Source organism: Suricata suricatta, chromosome 5 (assembly GCF_006229205.1).
Source record: "Suricata suricatta isolate VVHF042 chromosome 5, meerkat_22Aug2017_6uvM2_HiC, whole genome shotgun sequence".
NCBI classification, from domain to species: Eukaryota; Metazoa; Chordata; class Mammalia; order Carnivora; family Herpestidae; genus Suricata; species Suricata suricatta.
Window position 1 is genome coordinate 6876355 of NC_043704.1, and position 27161 is coordinate 6903515.

Below are 27161 nucleotides of genomic sequence, written 5' to 3' on the forward strand. Positions count from 1 at the left end.
AGATGTTGATATCAGCTCAGGTCATGATCTCATGATTCGTGGTTCAAGCCCCATGTTGGGCTCTGTGCTGACAGCAGCAGAGCCTGCTTGGGATTCTCTCTCTGCGTCTCTCTGCCCCTCCCCTGTGCTCTCTCTCTCTCTCTCAAAATAAATAAACTTAAATAAACATTTCAAAAAAACCCTCCCAACTTCCTTCACCTCCATAAAACGACTTGCAGATGGTTTTGCCATAGCTTGCTTGTCCCAATTTGCAATTCTCTTACTATTCCCAAATAAACCCATCTTTTGGTGGTAAAATAACTTTATAAGGTTAATAGCTGTCTGCATGGGGAGCAGCGTGGGGGAGGAAGGGTGGGCCGCTGACCGAGGGCTGGAGAACCCCTGCTGGTGCTAGAGGATCCCTGGGAACTGCTGGCAGGAATTTCAGAGCCCAGTTATCAGTGCCAATGATCAGAGGGTTGGGAAGGAAGGGACCAGGCGATAAGGGAATGGGAGTGTCTAGGTTCAAGGCTACTTGGAGCTCTGATTGGCTCAAGGCCAGTGGAGCAGCGGTTCTCAGACTGCTCTAGGAGCCGGAGGGCTTCCTGCACCCTGAACTTGAGTTTCTGAGTCAGCAGGTCTGGGCCCCAGAATCTGCATTTCCCTCCAGCTGATAGAGCCCCAAGCTCGCGGATGGGGCTGAGCACGCCCGGAGGGCCCCCCGGAGAGGTTGGGGCAGCGAACTGGCACCGGGAGGGCGGTGGGGGAGGGAGGATGCGGCGGTGGGTGGGTGGGTGATGGTTCGGTTTCGTTTCTGCGCCTGACGGGCCCCTCTCCCAGGTTTCTTGGAGTTTCGTTTCTCCTCGGCCGGCCGTGGGGGCGGCGAGAGCGAGGGGTGGAGCCGGCGCCGAATAAAAGCTGAGCGGCGGCGGCGGGGGGCGCTCACAGCGGCGCGGGGCCAGGTGAGTGTCGCGTTCAGGGTCGCAAGCTCCCGGGAGGCACGGGGGATTGCAAAAGCTGGTCTTAGTTATGACAAGGATAGGGATGGGGATGGGGATGTTGGTGATTATGATGATGATGATGATGATGATGGTGGTGGTGGTGGTGGTGGAAACACTGGCCGGGCTCAGAGCGCAGCTTGATTCCGCTTCTGACCAACAGGCTGCTAAGGCTCCTGGGTGACTCATCAGAAACAGCCCCCCACCCCGCACCCTGCGGACTTTTCTATTGAGGAGGTGGGCAGGTGGACGGGATGGGGGCCAAGGGGGTCTCCCGGGGGGCCAGTCAAGGGGTGTGCACTGAGAAAGTTTCATGTTCAGTGCTGTACGCCCTCCAAGCCCACCCGAAGGTGCGCCATGGCTTGTATCGTTTTCTGTTTCCTGCCGTCGACCTTAAATATCCAACAGTGAGTTATTTTATCAGCAGAAATGAGTTTCGTCGGGAATAGCAGAGAACTGCAATCCGGGTCGTGCAAGCTGTAGCAAGACCAGAGGCAAGTCCAACAAAGGACGGGGACAGTATCTTCTGGAAGGGGGTTGGGAGGGGTTGTTTTGAACCCAAGTCCATTGGAGAAATGCAAGAGTTCAGCATGATGGCAGTTTCTTGTCGGCTGAGTGGCAGAGGTGGCGATTTCCAGGAGAGGAAGCGCACCTCTCTCCCTGTTGGGGGCTATAATCTATGATGGTCTCCGGTTGGGGTCTGTAGTTGACGTTTCTTCCTATGACGGAGGAGAAATGGTACAGGCGCCCTCTTCTGGCCTCCCCGCTCCTTTAATAATTTTATTGACGTTCACATTGCTGGGGAGTGAAAGTCAGGTCCATGGCGGGAGTGCGCAGACCTGGGGGGTGCGCTGGATCCTGCAGAATACTGGGAGGTCGGGGTGGAGGGTCCCCGCTAGGGGGCGTTCTGAGTAGCTGAGCAGCCGGGTAGGAAGGAGGGGCAGGTGGGAGGGAGGGAGGAGGCCTCAGGGGAAGTTTTCCGCCCAGTGTACCCCCAACCCAGGGGATGGAGGGCTGCTGGGGCAGCGGGGTGGGACTGAGCAGGGGACCGGCTAGTTTTGAGGGCTGGAGGGAGGTAAGACTGTCCTGGGGGCTGACCGAGGGAGCCAGACGCTGAGACCTGCACTCTCCACCCTTGGGAGCTGTGCATGGGGGGTTCTTGGAATTATTTGGTCAAATTTAAATCAGGTGTTCGTCAGAAGCAGGGTCAAGCGATGCTCACCCCCCGCCCAGTGGCCAGTCCCAAACTGTCTAACTGTATCATTTTTCCGCTTTGGAACACAGCGGCTGGCCAGGAACCCCTGTCGTGTGGACAGGCCCCCCCATGTCTTTCTCGGCTTCCCTCTCCTCACAGGGCCGGCTTGTGTGGTTTAGTAGAGAGCGTTAGATCGAAAGGGCAAAATGCTGTCTCCTTCCATCATAAAACATTTAAATGTCAGTGGGGTTTTGGAAGGCAAAACACTCCCGGGAGCAAAAGCAAATGTAAGTTCTACGAGGATTATTTTAAAAACTGGATGGAAAGTTGCTGGGCCAGCAGCAGACTTCCCGGACCGGCATTGAGCGGGAGGTACTAGGTAGGCGGTTCTTATTAGGGGTCGGGAGACCTCTGCGAGGTCTGGGCTGAGGAGGCTTTTTCAGAAGGATAGTGACCCACTGGACGCCCTTGGGTCACACCCCCCACCCTCCTCGGCAGACACTCTCCAGGGGCGCCGCTCACAGACAGTGTCTGGGTCTGGAAGCCACGGGCAGACTTTCACCCCCTGGAATCCAAGATGCCGGGGCGGCCACACAGCACGTCCTTGGACGGTGGGGACCGAGTGTTCACAGACCTGCCCTGGGTGGTCTCTCCATCCCTTGCCCCAACCTTGACAGTGAGAGAAGAGCCCATCCTGACTGCTGGCGGGGGTGGGGGGAGGAAGAGGAGAAGGGCGCGGGGTTCGGGGGACGTGCCTGCCCGAGAGCAGCCGGCCGTCTTGTCTGTAAGCGCAGTAGGGGCTGGACGCTTCATGAGCAGGCTGGGGCTGAGAGCGTGACCCTGCCAGGGCCACGGCTGGTGGCTGCATTCAGTGCCGTGGGCCAGCGGGGTGCCGAGTGTAACGGACAAGTGAGAAACAGGCTTTCATTACTGAGATTGCCCGGCCCCTGAAATCCAAACCGATCTTTAAAGATCATCGGTGAAAGGTGCAAACACTTAAGACATACAGATAAGATTTTGTGTTCAAGGAATGTCATTATATGAAGCAAAGAGAAGAGGGAATGTATTCACACAGTCTTGTTTTGAGCGAATTTGAACCCGTGGTCACGGGGTGCAGGCCCTGGGGACCAGTGACGCCACCTGACGGGGTGCAGTAAGGTCGTCTTCAATGTGGGCCCCAGTCTGGGACTCCCTGAGGGCACAAAGCATTTCCAAAGGGATGGGTGGTCTAGGGTGGGTTAGGAAGTACATTTTCCAGATTGTCATACTCTTTCTCATTGATTGCCTTTCCCTCTTACCTTTCTCCCACTTTATGATAAAAGGAATATGTTTCTCTATTTTGTTTTGTTTGTTTTTCAGTTTTTTTAGCATTGATTTAGTTTTGAGAGACAGAGCACAAGTGGAGGAGGGGCAGAGAGAGGCGAAGACACAGAATCTGAAGCAGCTCCAGGCTCTGGGCTGTCAGCACAGAGCCTGATGTGGGGCTTGAACCCACAGACTGTGAGATTATGACCTGAGTCGAAGTTGGAGGCTTAGCCGACTGAGCCGCCCAGACGCCCCTCCTTCCAATGGTCACAGTATTAAAGGAGGATTGCAGAGTTCTCAGCGGAGGGTCTTACAAAAGAAACCCAGAGAACAACAGAAAAAACAAACGTTGATTTAGGCAGTAAATTGACAGTGAGGCTTTGTGCCTTATCTGTCTCTCTTAGTATTAAAATATTCAAGATTTACCCAAAGGATTCTGAGAACCATGAACTTGCTTCAACGTGAGGCCCCTGTGCCTCGTTCTCGACAATGGGACCTTACCTTGATGAGTAGTCACACATATTCACCCGGGTTTTGGTGTAATTTGTAAGTTTTGTGTGATTTCAAGGAGGTGTGGGGGAGGAGCCCTGAGTTTCTATCCAACGAGTCAGCCTCCCTTCGTCAGGGGGAAGGAAGGTGTGTTGCAGGGAAGCATCTGCTTTACGTTTCTCATAACGTTTGTTCAAGTTGTAGAAAAATCCCCGCTTTTTTTACTCAGGATTATTAGATGTGTGACATTTAGTATTTAGAGGCAAGGGGTCCCAGAAATTCTTAAAAACCTAATTTCAAGCATATATGTATGGATTCGGGGGGATACAGACAGATTTGGTGAGGTGGGCGATTAGCATCTTTCAAAATAAAATGATATTGTGTTGTTTTATGAGAGGGCGGATGTTAGCCGAATCCGTCGTGATCATTTCACAAAATACGTAGATCCGACCTTCGTGCTGTGTGCCTCCGACTTACGTGGTGCTGTTGTGAGGCCGTCAAGTCCATCAAACTGCATAAAACAAGGAAGTGAAGGACATTCAGATACACTCACACGGGGGGAAATGGAATAAAAATAGGAAGCCAGGAGCAAAAAGAACAGAGTAAAAGAACTTAAAGTTCAGGGATTTTTTTTTTCAAATATAATATGTTTACTTTCACACGTAAATTTAAAAATTCACAGAAGTTTCATTCTTTGCCACTATTTCCATTGATGGTGAAAAAGTGTCTGCCATTCAACCTAAAATTGTAACAGGAGATGCTAGTTTTAAAAACTCTTCTGAGGTCCGGGAGCCCATTCCCGAAGGCGAAGGCGGCTGAGCTGTGAGGCGACGTTTGCCTCCATCCGCCATCCGGCTCCTCGTTGTTCCGTTTCCCGTCCCTAAAGAGTTAAGGAGCCCACAGCATGTCCCCGTGTCCAGTGGTGGGTGTGCCTCTGTGAGCGAGCGGACCGTGTTAAGCCTGATGCGCTTGGTTTTCAGCTGAACCGATCAAGGACGAAGATGGTTAACACTAAAGGGAAGATCACTGACTCCGACCCTGTTTTCGATCATCTGCTACTAAATGGACCTACTGATAAGGCAGAGAAAAACCAGGAAACCGTAAGTGGCCACTAAAAACATCTGTGTTTGAGGGCCGTCCTTGTGGACGGCGACGCTCTTGACCCGAGATGCCTGCTTCCTGATCTCTCATGCCATGGTTGCTGATGTGATCCCCTCCTCATTCAGCTGGGGCCTGTCTGGCCGCTGGGGCCTGTCTGGCCACCGGGGTAGTGGAGATGCTGTGCCACACCTGACGCTGGTGGTGGGGTGCAGTTCCGGCTGGGAAGCCAGGCGAGAAGCTGACTGGCCCCTGTAGGAACCGGCCTCGCTCTGGGCCCAGGGACCACTGTGCTATCCTGTGCCCACCACACGGTTCTATTCCCACACGGGGAAGCCATCTGGTGCCTTTATTCACCAGAATCAAGACATATTTTGGATGGGAACCCAACTTGGCCCCTGATACCAGTCTGATCTGAATGTTATCCCCTTGGGGACTCTTCCAGCTCTCTGGTCTTGTTTATAAGATGGCTGTCCCCTCTTGGTGTATGAGCTTGGTTTACCATCTCTGAAGTGGGAATGATAACAGTGTTTGCCTCATGTGGTTGGTGGGTGACAGAGCTCCCTGTACCGCTGCCATGCGTCTTAAAGTCGTGGATGATCAGCCTCTTTCACGCTGACTCCATTTTCATAATACAAGCTGAGCAATATTAATACTAAGAGCCACACTGAATCACACAGAAAGACAAGGAAGTCCCTGGGACAGCTGTGTCTCTTGCCGCACTCTCCCCTGTGGTACCTGTGTGGGGCGGTAAGAACGATCCCCAGTCACACCCACCCGCTTGGCTGTGGCGTGGCCTTTTCCAGTCATGTTCAACGGTGACGTCTGGTAACCCCGCAGTTCCATTTCGAGGCACAGACCTTGGGTCTCGAAGTGTGGCTCCCAGACCAGCATCCTCAGCAAGGCCTGGGAAGGTTGACGTGAAATTTATCACCCCCCCCATATCTACCTCCCCCCCAGAGACCTGGTGAGCGAGGGTAGGGCCCACCATCTGTGTTTGAACAGATATCCTCCAAGTGATTCCATTTGTGCCAAAGCACTACACAAACTTGCAGGTGCCCTGAGAACCATGCTCTTAATGGTGTTGTTTATGGTAACAAAACCCAGAAGCAACCCAAGCGCCTGTGAGCAGTGGATGCATATGGAAAGAGTGGTATGCTCACATGGCGGAATTCTGTATAGAGAGGGATCAAGGCATCCATATATAAAAAGCGGCAGCAAAAACAAAGAATCGAGTCATAGAAGAAATGTATGTTGGGCCCCATCTATATAAAGTTCCAAACCAGGCAACAGGAAGGAATGTATTGCTTAGAGAAAGATGGGTGAAGAAGAATAAGAACATGGTGCTCTGGAGCCTCAGGATGGCGGAACCTTCCGTGGGGAGAAGGGGTAACAGCAGGAAGGTGAGGGGGAGGGTACACGGAGTGTCTTGTGGACTGCGATTATGTGTTTTCTTAATTCAGATGGTGGGTACTCTTATTCACGTTCTATAACTCTTGTGAGTTATTTTTTATTACAGTGTGAAATACAGATACAAGGTTATTTCGGGGGGCGTATATATGCCCAGTTGTCCCAGTGCCATTTGTTGAAAAGCTTATCCTTCCACTGCATTGCCCGTGCAGGTCTGTCAAAATCAGTTATCCATACATAATGTCAGTTTATTTCTGGAACATATATTCTGTTCCTTTGATCTCTTTCTCAATTTCATACCAGTATCACATTGTGTTGCTTACTGTAGCTTTTTAATAAATATTGAAGTCAATAATGTTAGCCCTCCAACTTTGTTCTTTTTCCAAGTCTGTTTGACTATTCTGAAAAATCTTTAGACCATTTATATTTATTGTGATTGTAAATTAAGTTTGAGAAGATCATTTTGCTATTTATTTTCTATTTTCTCTGCCTGTTCTTTATTTCCCCTTTCCTGTTTCTACTTCTTTTTAATTAATCAACTATATTTTTTATGATTCTGTTTTATTTCCTTTGTTGATTTACTAAGTATGCCTATTTTAGGGTTTATATTTTACATATTTAACTTATCAAGCCTAACTTGAAGTGATAGTAAGTAAATTAATGCTCAAATACAAACCTTACAATTGTATGCTTCCATTTTCTCCTCCTAGTCTTCATGCTGATTTTGTTATGAATTTTAACTTGGCTTATAAGCCCCACAATAGATTATTATTATTTTGTTCAGCCATATGTCTTTTAAGGGTATGTTAAGTTATTTTTTTTTAATGTAGTAGTTACCATTTCTGGTGTAGATTCCTTTGTGTGGATTCAAATTTTCATTCAGTATCATTTTCCTTATGGCAGAGGGCTTCTTTAACATTTCCTGTAGTGCCGATGCTGGTGATGAGTTCATTCACTTTTTTACATCTGAAAAAAATCTTCATTTGCTTTCATTTTTAAAAAGGATATTTTGACTGGGTATAGAATTCTGGGTTGACAGAAGCATTTTAAAAAGGCTATCCCACTATCTTTTTATTTGTATTGTTTCTGATGTGAAATCTGCTATAAATTTCATCTTTGCCTCTCAGTGTGTAACCAGTTCTCTGGTTGCTTGAAATATTTTTTTTCTCTGTCGTGGGTTTTGAGAAATTTGACTATAATATGCCTTGATGCAGTTTATGTATTTTATGTTTGGGTTCCACTGGGCTTCTTGGGTCTTCGAGTTAATTATTTCCAAGTTTGAGAAATTTTTATCTCTCATTTCTTTAAATATTTCTTTGTGTTCCTTTCCCACTCACTCTGGGGATCTCTTCTAACCTATCGTGATAGGTGGATCGAAGTTGTCTGCCTCTGATGAACATGACCTGCCGACCATGACAGAATTCTTTGATTCTACTTTCTTCAGGGGCCCGAGAAGAGCCTGTGTAGCCAGTACGAGGAGAAAGTGCGCCCCTGCATCGACCTCATCGACTCCCTGCGGGCCCTGGGCGTGGAGCAGGACCTGGCGCTGCCCGCCATCGCTGTGATCGGGGACCAGAGCTCGGGCAAGAGCTCCGTGCTGGAGGCTCTGTCAGGGGTCGCCCTTCCCAGAGGCAGCGGTGAGAATGCGCTCTCTGTTTTAGTGAGTTTAGGCAGTTGTAGCAAAATGGTACCGACCAGGTGGCAGAACAAACAGAAATTTATTCCTCACGGTTCTGGGGGCTGGAAGTCCAAGACCAAGGTGTTGGCATGGCTGGTTTCTCCCGCGGTCCTTCTCCGGGTGCAGACGACCGTCTCGCTGTGTCCTCAGATGGCCTTGTCTCTGTGCACACACGTCTGGTGTCTCTTACCTTTTTTGTATGGATGCCAGTCACTTGGGGCCCCACTCTTCTGACCTCATTTAACCTTAATTACCCCTTTAAGGCTGGGGCTCTAACATATGAATGGGGGGTGGGACACGAGTCAGTCCACAGCACCCTCTTGTTGCACACTTTTGTGTGGATTGTGTGTAACCTGCCCATTATGGCAGGTCTGAGTACATCTACTTGTGCTCCCAGCACAGAACCATGTGCACGTGGGTGTCTTTCCCAAGCCCCTTCTCAAGAGGTGACCTTCCAAACGGGAGGTAAAGATTGGTGGCCTGATTGGTGGTGCCCTCTGAGTGCCAGGCCAAGGGGTCGGAGAAGCTCAGGAGAAGAGGGCAGACCTGAGTCAGGCCTGGACATACAGGTCAGATGTAGAGAGGGTGGGACCTGGAAGTTTACAGCAGGGGCTGTGGTGAGCGGCCTGGTGGGAGCAGCGTGCCTTCCGGCTGGTGCGGGTGTGTCCTGGGGGACAGTGGAGGACATTTGCTTGCGTTTGAGGGTTTCCTACTCTGGTGTGCCACCCGAGCTGATGGCAGAGCCCTGAGATGAAGTGAGGGGCCTAACGTGGTGGCTTTCGAGCATTACTGAGCAAACATTACCCAGAAGGCATACGCAAATGCGTATTTCTTTTTTAACGTTTACTTATTTATTTTGAGAGAGAGAAAGAGAGAGGCAGCATGAGCAGGGAGGGGGCAGAGAGAGAGGAAGAGAGAGGATCTCAAGCAGGCTCCACGCTGTCATCAAGGAGCCCGATAGGGGGCTCAGTGCCACCAACCGTGAGATCATGACCTGAGCTGAAGTCACACTCAACCAACTGAGCCCCCCATGTGCCCCTCAAAATGCACGTTTCTAAGGCCGCCCCAAAAATAATGCATCTGAGTATTAGAGAAGGGACCGGAAGGTTTCGGCAGTCTGCCCAGATGCTTACGGAAAAGTCTGTGCAGCGTTGATCTGAGGCCACCGTCTAGGGCGCTGAAGAGCAGAGGACAGGACTGACACGGACGTGGTCTCCAGGTATTGTTACAAGGTGCCCCCTGGTGCTGAAGCTGAAGAGGCTCGTGAGCGGCGAAGCGTGGAGAGGCAGAGTCAGCTACCAGGACCACGAGGTGGAGATCTCGGACCCCTCGGAGGTGGAACAGGAAATCAATAAAGGTACGCCCCCCGCGTTTGTTCGTCCTCGCCCACTTGGACATCTGGCCTTCGGTGTGAGGGGGCCAGGGGGTCCGTCTGTCGCTGTGCCCACTCTTCCCTTCTGGGCCTGTCCTGCTCGCCTGGGGACCCCCCCCACCCCCATCTGCGTCAGGCCTCGGCTCCCTTGTGTTTTCTCTTCTGTTACCTCATTAAGACCAGCGCTTTGGACAGAATCTGACCTAGCAATTAATTGTTCAGTATGTAAATAAGCATCTGAGAGTAATGCACATTTTAAAATTTAAACAAGGAGTATCTGTCCCTTATTCAAGGGCTTTCCTGCTCCACAGATCTGATGGAAGAAGAGTGGGGTGTGGGGCCAGGGACCCCCTTTCCCTGTTAACCTTGTGAAAAGGCCTTCTGGGCCATTCCTGAACCCTCTCCGGAAGCATTCCATGGGCCCTTTCCTCTGAGAACGAGACGCTCAGGCTGACTTGCGGCGGGGGTGGGGGGAGGGGGGGCGGTGTCTCTGTGAGTGCAAACCACAGAGACAGAGGTCGCTCTGTCCACAGGAAGCATCATCCGAAAGGAGAAATAAGTAGCCGCAGGGCTGAGTGCTGCTGAGAGCGAGGGAGGAGGATAAATAACCTTTTCCACCTTGACCTTCACTTCTTCCTCGTGCGTCACAACCTAGTTTCAGTCATTTTGGGAAGGTGCAAAAGTGGCAAAGAATGAGCTTGGCTCTTAAGAAGGTAGAGGGGATGGGGCGCCTGAGTGGTTCAGTTGGTTAAGCCTCCAACTTTGGCTCAGGTCAGATCTCACATTCGTGGGTTCAAGCCCCACGTCAGGCTTTGTGCTGACAGCTAGCTCAGTGCCTGGAGCCTGCTTCCAGTTCTGTGTCTCCTTCTCTCTCTGACCCTCCCCCTCTCGTGCTCTGTCTCTCCTGTATCAAAAATAAATAAAACTTTAAAGAAAAAAAAGAGGGTAGAGGGGCGTCTGGGGGGAGCTCAGTCAATTAAGCGCCCGACTTCAGCTCAGGTCATGATCTCACGGTTCGTGGGTTCGAGCCCTGCATAGGGTTCTCTGCTGACAGCTTGGAGCCTGGAGCTGCTTCGGATTCTGTGTCTCCCTCTCTCTCTGACCCTCCCCTGCTCGCTGTTTCTGTCTCTCTCTGTCTCTCTCAGAAAAAAAGAGGTAGAAACACTAAGTCGCATTTACAGACTGTTTTATAGAAGTTGAAGGCTGTTGAATAGTCAGAACATTGCTGTGTGACTGTTGGGGTCAGGTCGGCTCCTGGGGCAGGACTCTCAACACCCCTGTGTGCTCATCACCCTTCCTGTGTGACAACCCGACCCCTGAGCCCAACGGCTCGGAACTGTTGGTCCTCGTGGTTCCCTCCAGCTGGCTTGGCTGGGGCCAGCAGGTGAGGGTGGCCTCGGTCACATGCCCAGGCCGTGGGCTGCAGTGACCAGGTCTTCTTCCCACGTGGTGGCCGTCCTCCTCTGGGAGGCCAGGCTGGGCTCTTTGCGTGGTGGTGGACGGGTTTGTGGCAGGAAGGAAGGGGGAGCCCCCAGGCGCAAGTTCTCCATCTCTACAGGGTCCGTTCTGTGATGTCCTGTCAGCCACGGGCAAGCCCGATGTCAGGGACAGACTCTGGGGTTGGGAGAACATGTCGGGGAGCGTGAGTGCCATGGTGGAAGGGAGTTTCCAGGCCATTTGTGCGAGCGCGCTGCAAACAGGGTGTCATGAGCAGTGCGCCCATTTTCTCTCTCTCTCATGGGGAAGTCTGGAGGCGGGCAGACCAGAGCTGGTTTGCAGGGCCCGGCATTGGACTCCTGTGTTGTTTCTCTGTCATGTGTGTGGCCTCCGCGCCCAAGGCCGCACAAGTTCATCAGGAAGCCCACATCCCAGCCAGCTGGGCGCCGGCCAAGGGCTTTCCCTGCCTCTTCATCACATTGTCCAGAGTCACATGCACCACGTTTACCCCAGGGGCCAGACTTAACCTCATGACCCCGGTGTCCAGCAGGTGGACGCTGGGAGGTGCCCAGTCAGCCATTGTTAATGTTTCCATTCCGAGTTCTTGGCTGGTATAAGTCAAAAAGGCATCCTGGGTGTAGACAGGAGTAACGCGGTGTTAGCCAACAGTTTGATGAAATACATTCAGGTCATGAGATTTGCATCGTTACGGAGGAAGGAGCAACGGGAAGCCCCTTAGTGGCGTGTCCATTCCAGTCCTCGTTTAGCTCAAAACTAGCATGTTCCCCTCTGTCATTTCCCAAATCCTGTCTCAAGCGTTCCCGTGTGTTCTTATTGGCTTTCATTTTCCTTTGTTGTTAATCTCCCAAGGACATCAAGGGGAAGACTCAGGTGCAAAGCCAGGAAGGGCCCGGGCTGTGCGGGCTCTGGGCTGGTGCAGGTGACTGTGATCTTTAGAGATGGTTCCACTCGGTGTCAAACAGTGCTGGCCACTGGCAAGGAAAGCAGTGAAGTATCCTTTGAGTTTCCTTCTAGATCCAGAAAAGTGAATCTGCTCACTAGGCCTTGCCCAAGCAGGGCAGGCAGGAGACTGCTTTTGGAGGATTTGCTGTCGGGAGACGCCTCCACTGTACACTCTGTTCAGTTTTTCTCCTTTCCCCGTTCCCTAGCCCAGAATGTCATTGCTGGGGAAGGACTGGGGATCAGCCATGAGCTAATCAACCTGGAGGTCAGCTCCCCGCATGTCCCGGATCTGACCCTGATAGACCTCCCTGGCATCACCCGGGTGGCCGTGGGCAATCAGCCGGCCGACATCGGACGCCAGGTAAAACCTTGGTCTGGGGGCAGGGCCGTGCCCTGGACAGCAGCGAGTTCTGGGCTGAGTTGGGAGAGGGGATATGTGAGGTGTGAGGGGGCCTGGGAGAGCGTGGTGGTCTCCGTGGCCTCCGCCAAGTCAGATGGAGACATGTGGGGAGCGTGAGGCAAGCAGGCAGAACTGGAAATTCATTTCACACGTGTCTGGTTTTATTTTGGTGACCCATGTTTGGTTATAGTTACATTTTGTGGCGTATCTAAGCCGGTGTGTACAGGAAGATGTTTTATGTGGGGAGAGAAGGCATCAGAAACAGATACATTTCATTTTCATATTGGTGCATGTTACCCAAGAAATCAAGGATCGAGGGCACGGCCATGTGCTTCTCGGCATCTTGTTCTTAAGGAGGTAGTTAACGAGCTAAGGTCTGGCGGTTTTCCCCCAGACCCCGGCGCTCCGTTTCTGCCACGGGGAACTTGGTTTCTCATAATTCCGGCTGGAGAAGCGCTGCTGGCTCATGTCTTTTGGGGAGGTGCCCCTGGGGCTCTGCAGTTTCCCCAGGCAAGGTCAAGGTCAGGCCGCCCTGCCCTCACGCACCTGCCTCCTCTCACAGACCAAGCAGCTCATCAGGAAGTACATCGTGAAGCAGGAGACCATCAACTTGGTGGTGGTCCCTTGCAACGTGGACATCGCCACCACGGAGGCGCTGAGCATGGCTCAGGAGGTGGACCCTGACGGGGACAGGACCATAGGTGAGAGGAGGGAAGAGCCTAGAAGCCGTAGGAGGGCTTTGCTTGGCCGTGGGCTCCGCAGATGATGCCGCTGGTCTTGGCCAGACCTGTGTTTCTCCATGCCCGTCTGCACCAGGAATGACGGGACAATGTTGAGAAATGCAAGGCCCTTGGCCCCCCCAAACCTCCTGAGTCTCTCGGGCAGGGCCTGGGACCCCGTGACGTGCCTCACAGGGAAGTCGGAGAGCCAGTGAGTGAGCTCTCCTGCTGGGTAGAAGCAGAATTAAACGGCCACCACACACTGCTGTCTCTGGCTGAGGGCCACGCCCTGGGTGAAGCCACAGCTGCCTGGAGGGGCGGGCCATCTTTGTGGGGCCTGAGCCGTCGTTCTGTCACTGGCTGGCGACTCAGCGTCAAAGCATGGCCCTGGGGGGTGCCGTCAGGTCCCACAGGCAAGGCGGAGAGGAAGCTGTAGCGTTCTCTGACCGAAGGGCTCTGGCTTGCAGGAATCTTGACGAAGCCTGACCTGGTGGACAGAGGCACTGAGGACAAGGTGGTCGACGTGGCACAGAACCTCGTCTGTCACCTCAAGAAGGGCTACATGGTCGTCAAGTGCCGCGGCCAGCAGGACATCCAGGACCAGCTGAGCCTGGCCGAGGCTCTGGACAGAGAGAGGGTCTTCTTTGAGGACCACCCACATTTCAGGTACCCGGGCGGTGTCTGCGCAAGGGCGAGCCCAAACGCAGGGCTTCTGTTCCTCCCGGGAAGTGGCTGCTGCGCCAAAGCAGCCGTCGGGAGGGGGTGTGGGAGTGCGCTGGGCTCACAGGGCCCGCGGGATTTGCCCAGAGGAACAAAAGAGGAAAGAAATAAGCAAACAAATAAGGGATCAGCTAAGGAGGGAACTGGCTGCGATAATTTAAATGGTGTGCTGCAACCAGAATAAAAACATAAATGCCTCAGATTGGAAACAAATCAGAAAGCTCAGAAACGGACCCAGAGGCGTATATTTGCTGTATGACAAATGTAGCCTCCACATCGTGGGACACCTCAGTTTGACTATCCGTCAGGGGCACTGGGGGAAATTGTAAATTTTATGTTACGTACATTTTACCACAGTTTTTAAAAACTGACAGATGTGGAGACCAGAGCTTAGCTATGAGTGTTCTCTCACACACAGGTATGCATGCCCTTTACCCTTAAATGTTCTTTATAATATAAAGAATCCTACACTAACTCGGCGAACACAGGTTTGGATCGAGCCAGGATGGGTCTTACTTCCTCCAAGCAGCCCCAGGTTTAGGTTCTCGTCTTGGGGAAGGGCATGTCCGTAGTTCAATGTCATCCATACATGTACTAGGTACGTGTCAGGGTATTCTTGTGGAGCCCTGTGCCGACATGCATTACATAGATTTACGTACATGTTACCTACATGGAGAAGAGTGTGAGTGTTAAGAAACCATATCCATAGGTGGCCACGTATATTTTTATAAAGACAATCCTGTAGTCAGATGTCTTGAGACATATATATATATACATATATATATATAAAATTTTTTAATGGTTATTTATTTTTGAGAGAGAGGGAGACAGAGCACGAGTGAGGGAGGGGCAGAGAGAGATGGAGACACAGAATCAGAAGCAGCTCCAGGTTCCGAGCAGTCAGCCCGACGTGGGGCTCAAACCCAGAAACTGCGAGATCATGACCTGAGCTGAACTTGGAGGCTTAACTGACGGAGCCACCCAGGCACCCTTAATATCATGAGACGTTTATAATGTCTCAGCTTGAAGGGGTCTCTCTATGCCATTTTTTAAAGCAAGCTTTTCATTTTAATGCCGGCTCGTTAACATACAGTGTTATGTTAGTTTGAGGTGTACGATACCATGATTCGGCAATTCTCTACAACTTTGTGCTGTTCCAAAGTATCTGAAATAACGGAAGTTCTGTCCCCATTCCGTGCAGGGCAGTTCTGCCCATCTGGGTGCCAGCGGCGGGCGGCTCTCCCCGGTGGGGTGGCTGGGTTTGCCTCGGCCGTCCCTGCCGCAGGAATTGGACTTGGGGTTTCTGGCCACACCAGGGTGGCTCCGTGGCATGTTCTCTTCTCTGTCCGCAGGGTTCTTCTGGAGGAAGGACGGGCCACCATCCCCTGCCTGGCGGACAAACTGACCACCGAACTCATCACGCACATCTGTGTAAGCGCACACAGAGCCGTCCGGTTTCTGACTCGAGTCCCACAAACCCAGAGCTAACCCGTGTGGGCTCCCTAACCGTCAGCGCACACAGATCTCTGGGGCCCTCGCCAAGGTGCGGGCTCGGGGTCGTGGTCTGGAGCCCAGCTTGGGATTCTCCGTTTCCAGCAGGCTCCCGGATGGCCTGTCGCTGTGGCACACGCGTGCGGTGGGGTCTGATAGACGATTTTTGGCCTAAAATCTCATGAGCCCTGCACCCACTTTTCCCTTTCTCTCTGCTAGCCACCCCCGTAATGTCTCCGCAGTGGTCATGCTCAGAGATTTCACATTTTAAATATCTCTGTGGTTCTTTTTCAAGTTTGGACTGAGTCCCTCGCCTTTTCACATTTGCATCCCTTTAAAGATTCCTTTGCACCCGTTTCTGTTGTATGTTGCAGGGAGTCTAGTGTCAGAAGTCTCGGTGCGCTGGGTCCTGCTAGCCATCACCCCCCACCACCCTCGTTAGGGTTTTGACCTTGGGCATGTCTCTTCCAGAACTTGATCTGTGGGGATTCATGAAAGCCCAGGTTCAAAATCAGCTTCCCCAGGGAGGGGCAGCCTCCGGCCTGAATCATTCCAGATACTCAGCTGGAGGTTTGGGGGACCCCTCAGGGAGTCTGAATTTGGCAGCAGACCTGAGGGCTGGCTTGTGGTTACAGAGTTTCGGCAGAGATTTTATGTCCTCCCATTTATGTCCTTCTGAGTTCAGTACCCAGGAATGGGGATAGAGGGCATGGTGGTTCCTAGTTCTTTGGGGTCCCAGCTTTGTATAGTAAGAAGATGGTGGCTCGTTGGATTCCCCCCCCTTGAGCAAGCCCACCGGGATTTATCCTTTGCCCCAGCACCAAGGGAGGCTCTGAAATGTCAGCTCAGTTTTTCTTTCCTGCAAATGCCCCGCGAGACCAAACCCCTGCTCTTTGTCCCTGGGCGCTCAGGTCACCTGGCTGTGCCTCTGAGTACCTTCCAGCTCGCGGATGCATTTCAAGGGGCACTTTTACCGTGTCAGCCAGCATTGTTCGGTGTCTGCGGTGGACGAGGGCGCTAGCCCACGCTGTCCGCCGTGTCGCCAGAGATGGAAGTCCCTGAAAACATGTCATCTGTTAGCGGCACGAAAGTTGTGCATCTCAAATTGTCCCAACGGCTGCCCATTCGGAGCCCACGAGACAAGTGGCTCTTTCTAACATCGCTGCAGATCACAGAGGGAACTGTTCCTGGCGTTGCTCGGACGGGATGCAGGAGCCATTCGGAGTGGCCACCTGGGCGCGTCCCCAAAACTGTCACCCCTGCCCCAGGGAGTGGGGAGGCCTGGGTGGAGGCAGTGCCCGCTAATGTGCCCCCCCACTCCTCTCCCCCGCCCCCATCCAGCTTCGCTCCAGAGGAAGCCAGGGGGTCAGGTGCACCTCGCAGGAGACCTGGGGGCTCCTGCTCCTTCCCTGTCCCACATTTATGTCTCTGCAATATTTTCTTTTTCCTCAGAAATCCCTGCCCCTGTTAGAGAATCAAATCAAGGAGAATCATGAGAAAATAACGGAAGAGTTACAGAAGTATGGCTCAGATGTACCGGAAGACGAACATGAAAAAATGCTTTTTCTGATAGATGTGAGTATTGCCTGTGGCATTAAGTCAAGACTCACACGTCAACCTCCAGAACACCGTCATGTGCTGTGCGCACTTTTCTCTTACTCCCCAAAAGCCGCCCCAGGCTCACGGTGCCTACTTAATCCCAGAGAGAGGCCAGGGCGGAGGGACAAAGGGCACGGCGAGAGGGACGGTCACATGTGCTGCGTGGATCGCCCAGCAGGCGCGGTCACCCAAGCCCCGAGGGCAGCTGGGGGGTGGGAGGGTCTGTCATCCCAGCCAGGTGGTGGGGGGAGGGACGTGCCTAGCTGTGGCCTACCCACGGACGCCAGACTGCCTCACTCGAAGTTGAAACATCTCTGCTTATACTTAAGTTTTCCTTCTTGACAGAAAATCAATGCATTTAATGATGACATCAACTCTTTAATACAAGGGGAGGAGGCTGTGGGCGAAAACGAGAGTCGGCTGTTCACCAAAATCAGAAACGAGTTCCACAAATGGAGCACTGTGATCGAAAAGAAGTTCCAAAAAGGTAAGCGCAGGGCTCTGCCATAGGCCCGGGGAGGCGGGGCCCGGGGAGGCGGGGCCCGGGGAGGCGGGGCCCGGGGAGGCGGGGCGAGTCGGCTGGGGAAGGGCCTCTGCTGCGCCCCACATAACTGAGCACCTGCCAGCGAGCGCCCACGGCAGATTTCGGGGGTCACCTAGAGCGAGCCTGCAGAGGAGTCCATCTCCTTGGGATTCTGGCTCCTCCCTCTCTCTCTCAGCGCCTCCCTGGCTCATGCTTTCTCGCGCTCTCCAAATAAATTAGAAAAAGGAAAAGAAAAGCCCACGAGGTTATCTTTGTAAGATAATTCAGAGCTGTTCTCTTCCAGGTTACAAAGCTATTTATAAACAAATGGAGAAATTCGAAAATCGCTACCGGGGCAGAGAGCTGCCAGGGTTCGTCAATTACAAGACGTTTGAGATTATCATAAAACAGCAAATCAGAGAGCTTGAAGAGCCGGCCGTCGACATGCTGCACACGGTGACGGGTGGGTTGCTGATTTCGCTTTTAGGCATTTTATTTCTGGGCCGGGGAAGGCTTGAACCAAAACCAATGCTAAACTCCAGACTCTTCCTGGGGTGTTTGCTAATATCCAAGGACCCAATCAATTCTCTGATTTTCCAGGACCCCAGCTGGGTGTTCAGCCTTTGGACTCGACTGGGGCACTAAGTGGCTCAGCACCGATGGTGCAGTGTAAGGGCTCGCCCCACAGGACGGCCCCCCACGTCAGACGACAGGCTCCCAGGGCTTCCTGCCGCCCCCTCCGAATGAGGCTCTATACTTTGCTAGAACGGCTCACAGAACTCAGGGCCACTTTACTTACCTCTGGGGTTTATTTTAAAGGAGGTACTTCCCTTGGCCAGGTTAGGATAAAGGACGTGAATGAAAGTATGGAGGGTGAGGCTTGGGCGGGTCCTGGGGCGAGGGCTCCTGTCTCGTGGAGTTGGGGGGGCGCACGGCACCCTCTTGGCACACGGGTGTGTTCACCAGCGTGGGAGCTGCCTGCGCCCTTCGTTCAGGGGAGTTTAGTGAGGCGGGATCGGTGATCACGGAGACAATCAGCTCCTAACTCCATCTCCAGCCCCTCTCTCCTCCGCAGAAGTGGGAGGTGGAGCGGGGGCCGAACGTTCCAGGCTTCTAATCCAGGCTTGATCTTTCTGGTGAGCAGCCCTCACCCTGAAGCTGTCCGGCACCCTCCATGAGTCACCTCTTAGAGCAAGGGATGCTCTGGCACCCGAGGGGCTCTGCGGGATTCAGGAGCTCGGTGTCAGGAACCGGGAGCCCACACCAAATGCACCGTTCTCATGGTCCACACCGCCGGTCGGCTCCCCAGCTGTGTGTTTTACAGTCTCAAAATACTCCATTTATTTGAATCTTTTTTTTTTTTAATGTTTATTCATTTCAAGGGAGAGAGGGAGACAGGGTGAGCAGGGGACGGGCAGAGAGAGGGAGACACAAAATTGGAAGCAGCTCTAGGCTCTGAGCTGTCAGCACAGAGCCCGATGTGGGGCTCGAACCCACAAACTCCAAGGTCATGACTTGAGCTGAATCAGATGCCCAACCAACTGAGCCCCCCAGGTGCCCCTCTATTTTGTTGAAATCTCTGAGGATTGAGGTTGACAGCTCCACTGTCCGTGTGGGAGAGTTTCGAATATTCTAGAGTGCCGGAGGAATCCAGAGTGGCATCAGGGCGCCCCGGGTAGGCAGGAAACTGTGTCAGGGGCCACTTCGGACCGGCCACTCCCTTCTCCTGCAACTGCCATGCTCCTTGGTTTCCATGAGGCTTACCGAGTCCCGGCCCAGGCTGACACCATTGTCTCTCAGGCTTCAACCCTCTCATTTCAGCAAGAAGTAATGATCATTCACGGGTCGTGAACCCACAGAGGTTGGGGACAGCCCCTCACAGCTCATGAAGAGATACGATTTTGCCTTTAGGTTTAATAATTGTGTGCCAGAATTGGCAATTGTGTTGTGTCGAGCAATTTCGCACTTTTAATTTATTACTCTCAAAGACCATTTGTGCCACTTAGAGCCTTATAGTCAGAGAAAAAACTTTAAAACCCACGTGTATCTGTGCGCATACTTCCGTTGCAGAAGAAACGATGTGGAGTCAAGGAAAGATTTTCAAGCACAAAGATGCTGCGCATAGTAAGCCAGGCAGAGAAGGACAGAAACCATATGTTTGCACTCATAGGTCTAGCAGGAAAACAAGAGAGACCTAATGGAGAACCAGGGGGAACGGAGGAGGGAGAGAGAGTTGGGGAGAGAGAGGGATGCAGAACTTGAGAGACTATTGAAAGCTGAGAATGAACTGAGGGTTGGGGGGGAGGGGGGATCGGGGAAGACAGGTGGTGGTGATGGTGGAGGGCACTTGAGGGGAAGAGCACTGGGTGTTGTATGGAAAACAATTTGACAATAAAATATTATGGAAAAAAAATTCTGTGAGGGAGTCAGATCTATGAGGAGTTTCAAAAATCAAAAGAAATAATGTGACTTTTCTGACTGAAATAAGACTGTGTTCCTGTATTTCTTTTCAAATGGACATTTAATGATTTGATTGGCATATTTAAGAGTGGTGTGAGTGTTTCATTGTAAAATATATACTCCCAATCTGCCAGAAATTACTATTTCTGCTGAAGATGAAAGATTTGAATGTCAAAGAAATATGCTGCGGGGGGACAATTAAGCTTTAAAATTCTTCCAGAGTGTTCTCCAGCAAAAAAGGCGTGCCTCCCTCCTGAGTGAGAAGAAAGGGTGGGAAGGAGGGAGGAATCTTCATTTCTTAGCATTTCATTCTGTTTTGCAATCTAGGATTAAAAAAATTTTAATGTTCATTTTTGAGAGACAGAGAGAGACAGCGTGTGTGGGGGAGGGACAGAGAGAGAGGGAGACACAGAATGTGAAGCAGCTCCAGGCTCCGAGTTGTCAGCACAGAGCCCGACATGGGGCTCAAACCCACGAACCTCGAGTTCATGACCTGAGCCAAAGCCGGAAGCTTAACCGCCTGAGCCCCCCAGGCACCCCATCAGTCTATGATTTTGAATGAATCTTGTCTTTCTTTCTTCAGATATGGTCCAGCTCGCCTTTGCAGAGATTTCGAAAGAAAATTTTGTTGAATTTTTCAACCTCTACAGAACAACAAAGGTAAGACTGACCACAGGTGATTAAAAGAGACAAAAGTCAGCCTGATGCCAGAAAATAGATTTCTTGCATGAAGATCATCTCAACCTGATGGTATGTGTGGAGAAGTAGCTAACGAGGCTCACTGGTGAACCTTGATGGTATCACCAGTGATGTTGGGTTAAAAGCAACAAGCAGAGTGAGGGAGGGCGACGGACTTGAGAAATAAAATACTTAAAATCACAGAAGAGAGCCACAGTTAGTAGAACGGCCTCATCTGAAGCCAGTGCCCGAACCCAGAGCCTCACCGAGGAAGCCACGCATGCAAGCGGTGTCTTCCACGAGTGAAGAGTCAGGAGGAAGTAAAACCCCCACTTTGTGCAGCTGAGAGACACAGTGAGGGGTCCCCGCGCTTGCTCAGCTCAGGCGGCCGTCACACAGAGCGCGGCCCGGCGGCTTATGTGACAGCCCTTGAGGTCCCGCCTTCCGGAGGCCGGAAACCCCAGGTCAGGGTGCTGGCACACGTGGCATCTGCCCAGGGGCCCGACGCCTGGCCCTGGCTCGTGTGGGGGCCGTCTTCTCGTCACACCCTCGAAGGGCAGAGGGAGGGAGGGGGCAGGGAGAAAGCACTCTGGCGTCTCTCCTTACAAGGGCGCTGACTCCATCCCTCCTGCGGCCTGGACCCCCACCCCCACCCCAGTGCCACCACTTTGGGGATTAAGCTTTCAACTTTTGAACTTGGGGAGACACGCACACTGGGTCCCTGGCACCCAGCGCTGCTGGGAAGGCTGGCTTGGCCTTTCGCAGGCTGGGAGGTTGGGGGCATGCCACTTCAGCTTCCTGGGCCTTGGGCTCCCATCCACATGGAAGGTGTTAATGTACATGGAAGAAAATGTTTGGGGTGCATCCCACTGGTTGGCTCCCTTCGGGCTCTGGGGAGTGCAGGCGTTTTCTAGGTGTGAGATCAATTCCCCAACCTTCTGGAAACCAGTTTCTCTAAATTGTAGGAACGTGAATCCTGCAGAATTGAGTGGGTGTCAATTTGGCCCCGTCTGTACCTCCACGATCTCTGCGATGGGCATGTATACTCCTGATGAGATGGGAAAGCCCCCAAAGAGGAGGAATCTGAGAAATCGGGCCCCAAGCAGAGCCGGTGCAGGTCCCCAGGCTCAGGGCAGGGGCGTCGGGATCTGGGCACGCTGACCGCTCCCCCGCACCCCGCCGGGGAGGGAGCCCATCCTAGATAAGCCGGCGTGGGGTACGGAAGGCTGCGGCATGGGAAGATGCGGTCTTCCTTCCAGTAGGGGCTGGTTGGCCGTGGGCTTCGGGGAGGGACCTCCCCCTTCCTCGCCCCTTTCTGAGCAAACCTGGTTGGGCTTCTCTGTTGCCGTAGTCCAAAATCGAAGACGTCAAGTTTGAACTAGAAAAAGAAGCGGAGAAGTCGATCCGACTTCACTTCCAAATGGAGCAGATTGTTTATTGTCAGGACCAGATCTATCAGCATGCGCTGCAGAGGGTCAGGGACAAGGATTCAGATGATAATCAGAAGTGCAAAAAAATTCAGGATGCCATCTCTGAAGAAGTTTCTTCGCTGAACATCTCCTTGTCTGAAATCTTTGATCATCTGCTGGCTTACCGCCAGGTAAGTCTGTGAGCGCCTCAGAAAGGCGGCTTTCATTCCATTTCCTTTTCTTAGGGATGTCTCTCTCTAATTTCTGGGTCTCTGTGGGGTGGCCATCAGCTGGCTCTGTGTGCCCGGCCTCTGTGGAAGCACCGAGCCTCTGATAGATGAGCGGAGGCTATGACTCAGAGACACTCACGTCTGCTTTTGACAGGGCTGTGCAGCCCTGGCCGAGTTCTCTGACCTCTCTGGGCCTCAGCGTGGTGGTGTCTGTGGGGCGCCGTCTCCTCCCCGGGTTCTTGTGGACACTCAGGGGGTTGAGTGCGGGTGGAGCCCTTGCCTCAGGGTCAGGACGCGGTGACAGGAGCCAATCCCAGAGACGCACGCTCTCGTGGCTCCTGTACATTTCCCAGCGTGTGACGGTCAGTCTGCCTCGTGCAGGGGAGGGACGCACAGCCCGGAGCGTCACAGGTCTGAACCCGGACAGACAGCAAATCCTCCTTTGCTGGTTTATCAGATGTCTCCACCAGGTCACTGTTTGGGTGCTTTAAGGCAGTGTTCTTCTTTTTAGTTTTTAGATTTAAATCCAAGTTCGTTAGCATATGGTGTAACGATCGCAGGAATAGAATTTCACGATTCACCATGTACACTAGCACCCAGGGCTCCTCCCGACAAGTGCCCTCCTCAATGCCCCTCCCCCCGCCTTCCCTCCAGCAGCCCTCAGTGTGCTCTCTGTGCTTGAGTCTCTTAGGGTTCGTCTCCCTCTCTGTTTTTATATTGTTTTTGCTTCCTTTCCTTTATGTTCATCTGTTTTATATCTTAAATTCCACATATGAGTGAAATCACATGATATCTTTCTCTGAGAGACTTACCTCACTTAGCATAAGACCTTCTAGTTCCATCTACATTGTTGCAAATGGCAAGATTTCATTCTTTTTGGTCATGTCCGCCCCAGCCAGCGGGGCGGTCGATCCTTGCGGGTTCCTGAGAGAAGGAGAGAGAATTGGGGGGCAGGGAGCACAGAGAGTAGAAGCAAAATAAGCGTTTCTGATCAAGCCCCTTTACTGAAAAAAATACCCACACCTATATAGGGTTTAGGGCAGGAAGCGGACAGGGTTGGTTGCTAGGAAACAGGGTCAAGTGATTAAAGCTAGGGTAAAGAAGGAACCAAACTAAAGTTTTTAGCACAGCACCTGAAGGGCTGATACCACCCTGCCTGTAGGCAATTGATCTTTGTTCTTCTGGCTTCTCCTGACAGGGAGTGGCGCTTCCCTGCCTATTTTTGTAATTCAGGTAACTCCTCTCAGGGAGTGACATTTCTGGCTAGTAAATAGCCTAGCAGCTGGATCTTTGCAGCTTCCCACACTTTTTGATCGCTGAATGATACTCCATTGTGTATGTATATACACCACATCTTTATCTATTCATCCATAGATGGACACTTGGGCTATTGCCGATAGCGCTGCTATAAACATTGGGGTGCATGTGCCCCTTCAAAACAGCACACCTGTATCTTCTGGATAAATACCTAGTAGTGCAAGTGCTAGGTCATAGGGGAATTCTATTTTTAATTTCTTGCGGACCCTCCATCCTGTTTTCCCGGGCGGCTTCCCCCGTTTGCGTTCCCCCCGGCAGCGCAGAAGAGCTCCTCTTTCCCCAAATCCTTGCCGGCACCTGTGCTGAGGCAGTTTCTAGAACTCAGTCACCCACATGGGTCTCCTGGGATCTGAATTGCAGGTGCGAGGTGGGGACACGATCTTGCATTTCTAACAGGCTCCGAGGAGATGCCCGCCCCACCGTACAGAGCCCCTCCTTGGGCCAGCCAGCCTCTAACCCAAGGCGCGGTGGAGACTGGGTGCTGTTTCTCTTGGCTCACCTTTTACATGTCAGCATCAACGTGATGACGCTCACGTGTCCTGTCTTGTGTCAGCAGGTTTTATCCACGGTCTAAGTGCCTAGTGCAGCCAGAAACACCCCCGTTATGCTCCCCGCTGCTGCTCCTTCTCTTCCACATCGTGGTAAAATACCTGTCGCACAGAAGGTACCACCTTACCCATCCCTAAGAGCGCAGCTCGGTGGCGGGAAGCACGTTCACGTGGTGGCACAGCCGGCCCCGCCCCCGTCTTTAGGGTCCTTCATCTTCCCAAACTGAAGCTCCGCCCCAACGAAACTCAGACTTCCCAGCCCCGCTCCCGCCCTGCGTCCCCGCTTCTACCTTCTGACCCTGCGGGCTTCCTGGTTCCCGGAGCTCACGTAGGAAGGTCATGCCATTGCTGCCCTTTTCGTGTCTGGCGGGTTTCACTTTGCATAACGTCCTCAAGGGTCAGGCCGCCCTTCCCCCCCAAAAGCAGCAAGATGCTCCGGGGACGGAAAGACTGCGTTTCATTTATTCTCTCGTCCTTGTGCGCCTGGGTTCTTCGCACCCTTTGGCCAGTCTCTGATGCCGCTGTGAACACGGGCACGCCCCTGCCTGTGCCCGCTTCTTTGTCAAGCAGAATTTTCCCACCTAGTTTTATTCTGGTTTCATTATGGATTTTAGAATCAGCCTAATCTGTCGGTGATAAAAAAAGAGCTGTGGGCATTCTTGCTGCTTCTGTCCATCCGTCAGTCTGCACAGTGCGCGTTGACGCCTTTATGACCTGACATTTTTCTTTTTTAATGTTTATCTGTTTTGAGAGAGAGAGAAGGAGAATTCCAAGCAGGCTCTGTGCTGGCCGTGCAGAGTCAGATGCGAGGCTCGGTCCCTTAAACCATGAGATTGTGACTTGAGCTGAAATCAAGAGTTGGATGCTCAACCGACTGAGCCCCCAGGCGCCCCTTCTTGAGATTCTAGGGGAGAACCCGTCTCCTTGCCTCATGCAGCTTCTGGGGGCCGTCCTCTGCGCATGGCCTCTCCGCCGTCTTCAGAGTCAGCGAGGCTGGTCTCGGACCCCCTTCCGGGCCACGCCCCCTCCCAATCCACCGTCAGCCGCCCTCCCTTTGCCCTGCCCTGCAGACAATCCGCGGCGCTCTCCGCGGTTTACCGGCAGCTGACTAACGAGCTTGACTCCTCCCGCGTGCTCCTGCGTCCTCCTTGTGCGCATGTGCGGCTCGCACGTGCGGCTCGTGTCAGCACTGACGCCCCACTGCGTCCCTCTTCCTCCCACGCTCGTCGCTCGTCGCTCCCCAGGTCAGTGATTGGCACAGTGGCCCTGTGGGCCTTGGGATGGGGCCCAGGCAACCGGTTGTCACCACCTGGAAATTTCTTCTCGGTTACCAGAAAGAGAGAGATTCCTGCAGACATGGCCCATGTGTGTGATCCTTTGTGTAGCCCACCTCCCCGGCCCCCCAGGCTCATCTGGCTCCGGAGGGACTAGTGCCATCGGCCCTGCTCACCAGGCCACCTCACTCACCCCTGTCCCTGTCGGCCTGGCACGTGCTGCTCCCCCCACGCCTCTCTGTCCCTCTCGCTGCCCACCCACCACTGCCTGCCTTAGGTGAGCATCAGAGGGGGTGTATTCGCCTATCTCCTGTGTCTGTCAGAAACGCTGCTGGTTTGCGTGGTTCCCCAAATACCGTTTGGGTCCCCGATTTTCTCTTTCCTGCCATCAGCCTTCCCCTCGGACCTTCCGTCCGTTCTTGGCATTCTCTTCCGTGTGGCCCCGCCTCTTCTGCCTGCCCTTGTGTCCCCCTCCTCCATCTGGTGACGGCCGAGTCCCTCACTAGCTGTCACCCAGGAACACAGGGCCGTGTCCATGGCGCGCTGTCCCCGGGGCAGCCTCACGAGAGCTTGTTCCACGCCCGGCACCTCTCTGGGTTTTTTTTTTTATCATTTATTTATGTTTTTCTTTGAGAAAGACAGAGTGAGAGCAGGGGAGGGGCTGAGAGAGGGAGACACAGACTCCAATGCAGGCTCCAGGCTCGGAGCTGTCAGCACAGAGCCCGACACGGGGCTCGAACTCATGAACTGTGAGATCATGACCTGAGCCGAAGTCGGACATGCAACCGACTGAGCCACCCAGGTGCCCCCACACGCCCTCATCTTTTTAAACATTGTATCTTTCAGCTCCTTTAATCTTTCAGCCGCGTTGCGGCCAGGTGCTAATGTAGCCCAGAGTTTGCTAAGGTACCGGGCTGAGTCCGCTTCCGAAGGGACCAGCCTGTCTCAGGAACGAGCCTTTTACGATCAGGTGGGGTCCGGGGAGGGCAAAGAGCGGCCTGAGACTCACCCGGCCTCCCAGGGACTGCAGAGGGCTCCCTCCACTCTGCGCTTTTGATGGCCCTGACTCTTTTATGCAAAATATTTAGCATGGATGTTAAAAAATTTAAAAAAGGTCATAAAATCTTTCCAGCAAAGTTATAAGTAATTTGAAAGTACCCGAGTGTCCCAGGCGGGGTCAGCTTCCTGGCGCCGCCTCTGGCCCGGAGGCCCCTGCCAGCCCCGACCCCTCTGCCCCTGCGGACCCCGCCCTCAGCCCTCTACGAATGTCTCTTCCCTGCCAGGAGGCCACCAACCGCATCTCCAGCCACATCCCCCTGATCATCCAGTACTTCATCCTGCAAGTGTTCGGCCAGAGGCTGCAGAAGGGCATGCTTCAGCTGCTGCAGGACAAGGAGGCCTATAGCTGGCTCCTCAAGGAGCGAAGCGACACCAGCGACAAGCGCAAGTTCCTGAAGGAGCGGCTCTCGAGGCTGGCCCAGGCTCGGCGCCGCCTGGCCAAGTTCCCCGGTTAGGCCCGGCCGCCGACTGCCCCGGCCGCCGCTCCAGGGCGCGCCTGCCTGTCCCCGCCAGCCCATTTCACAGCTGCCCCAGATGTTAGCGGCCAGTCTTCCTAGTCACCATCTGTGCTTGTCCCTCACGGGCAGGGACCGAGGACGAAGACTTAGGTCAGGATTAAGGAGACGGAGACCGCATGGACGTGGCGCCTGGGGGCCGCTCCTCCGGGACCCCGCCCGTCTCCTGCCGGAGATCCGAGCACGAAGGCCCTGTTCCGAGCGCCCTCCCGCTGTGTTCCGGGAGCCTCGTCCCTGCCCGGGTGTGCTTACACGCTGTGCTTCACTGATTTGTAATAAACTCGTTTCTACCAGA

The 27161-nt window shown here is 53.1% G+C and overlaps 1 protein-coding gene across 4 annotated transcripts; it reads left to right on the forward strand.

Annotated features, from left to right (window-relative positions):
* Positions 1-620: 620 nt before the first annotated feature.
* On the forward strand, positions 621-27161 carry MX1 (MX dynamin like GTPase 1). Of its 4 annotated transcripts, XM_029938935.1 has the most exons (15): positions 621-708; positions 820-941; positions 4947-5066; positions 7919-8111; positions 9372-9509; positions 12131-12285; positions 12887-13025; positions 13511-13709; positions 15116-15194; positions 16707-16829; positions 17199-17340; positions 17681-17839; positions 20420-20496; positions 21866-22114; positions 26576-27161. In XM_029938935.1, exons 3-15 carry the CDS (start codon positions 4968-4970, stop codon positions 26804-26806), a joined length of 1983 nt encoding a protein of 660 aa, XP_029794795.1. In that variant the 5' UTR covers positions 621-708; positions 820-941; positions 4947-4967; the 3' UTR covers positions 26807-27161. The 4 variants fall into 4 exon arrangements, 2 of the variants coding, with proteins under 2 accessions (XP_029794795.1, XP_029794794.1); XM_029938934.1 differs by lacking the exons at positions 621-708; positions 820-941 and adding an exon at positions 1402-1471; XR_003908457.1 differs by lacking the exons at positions 621-708; positions 820-941 and adding an exon at positions 25089-25262 and having other exon boundaries at positions 26576-26661.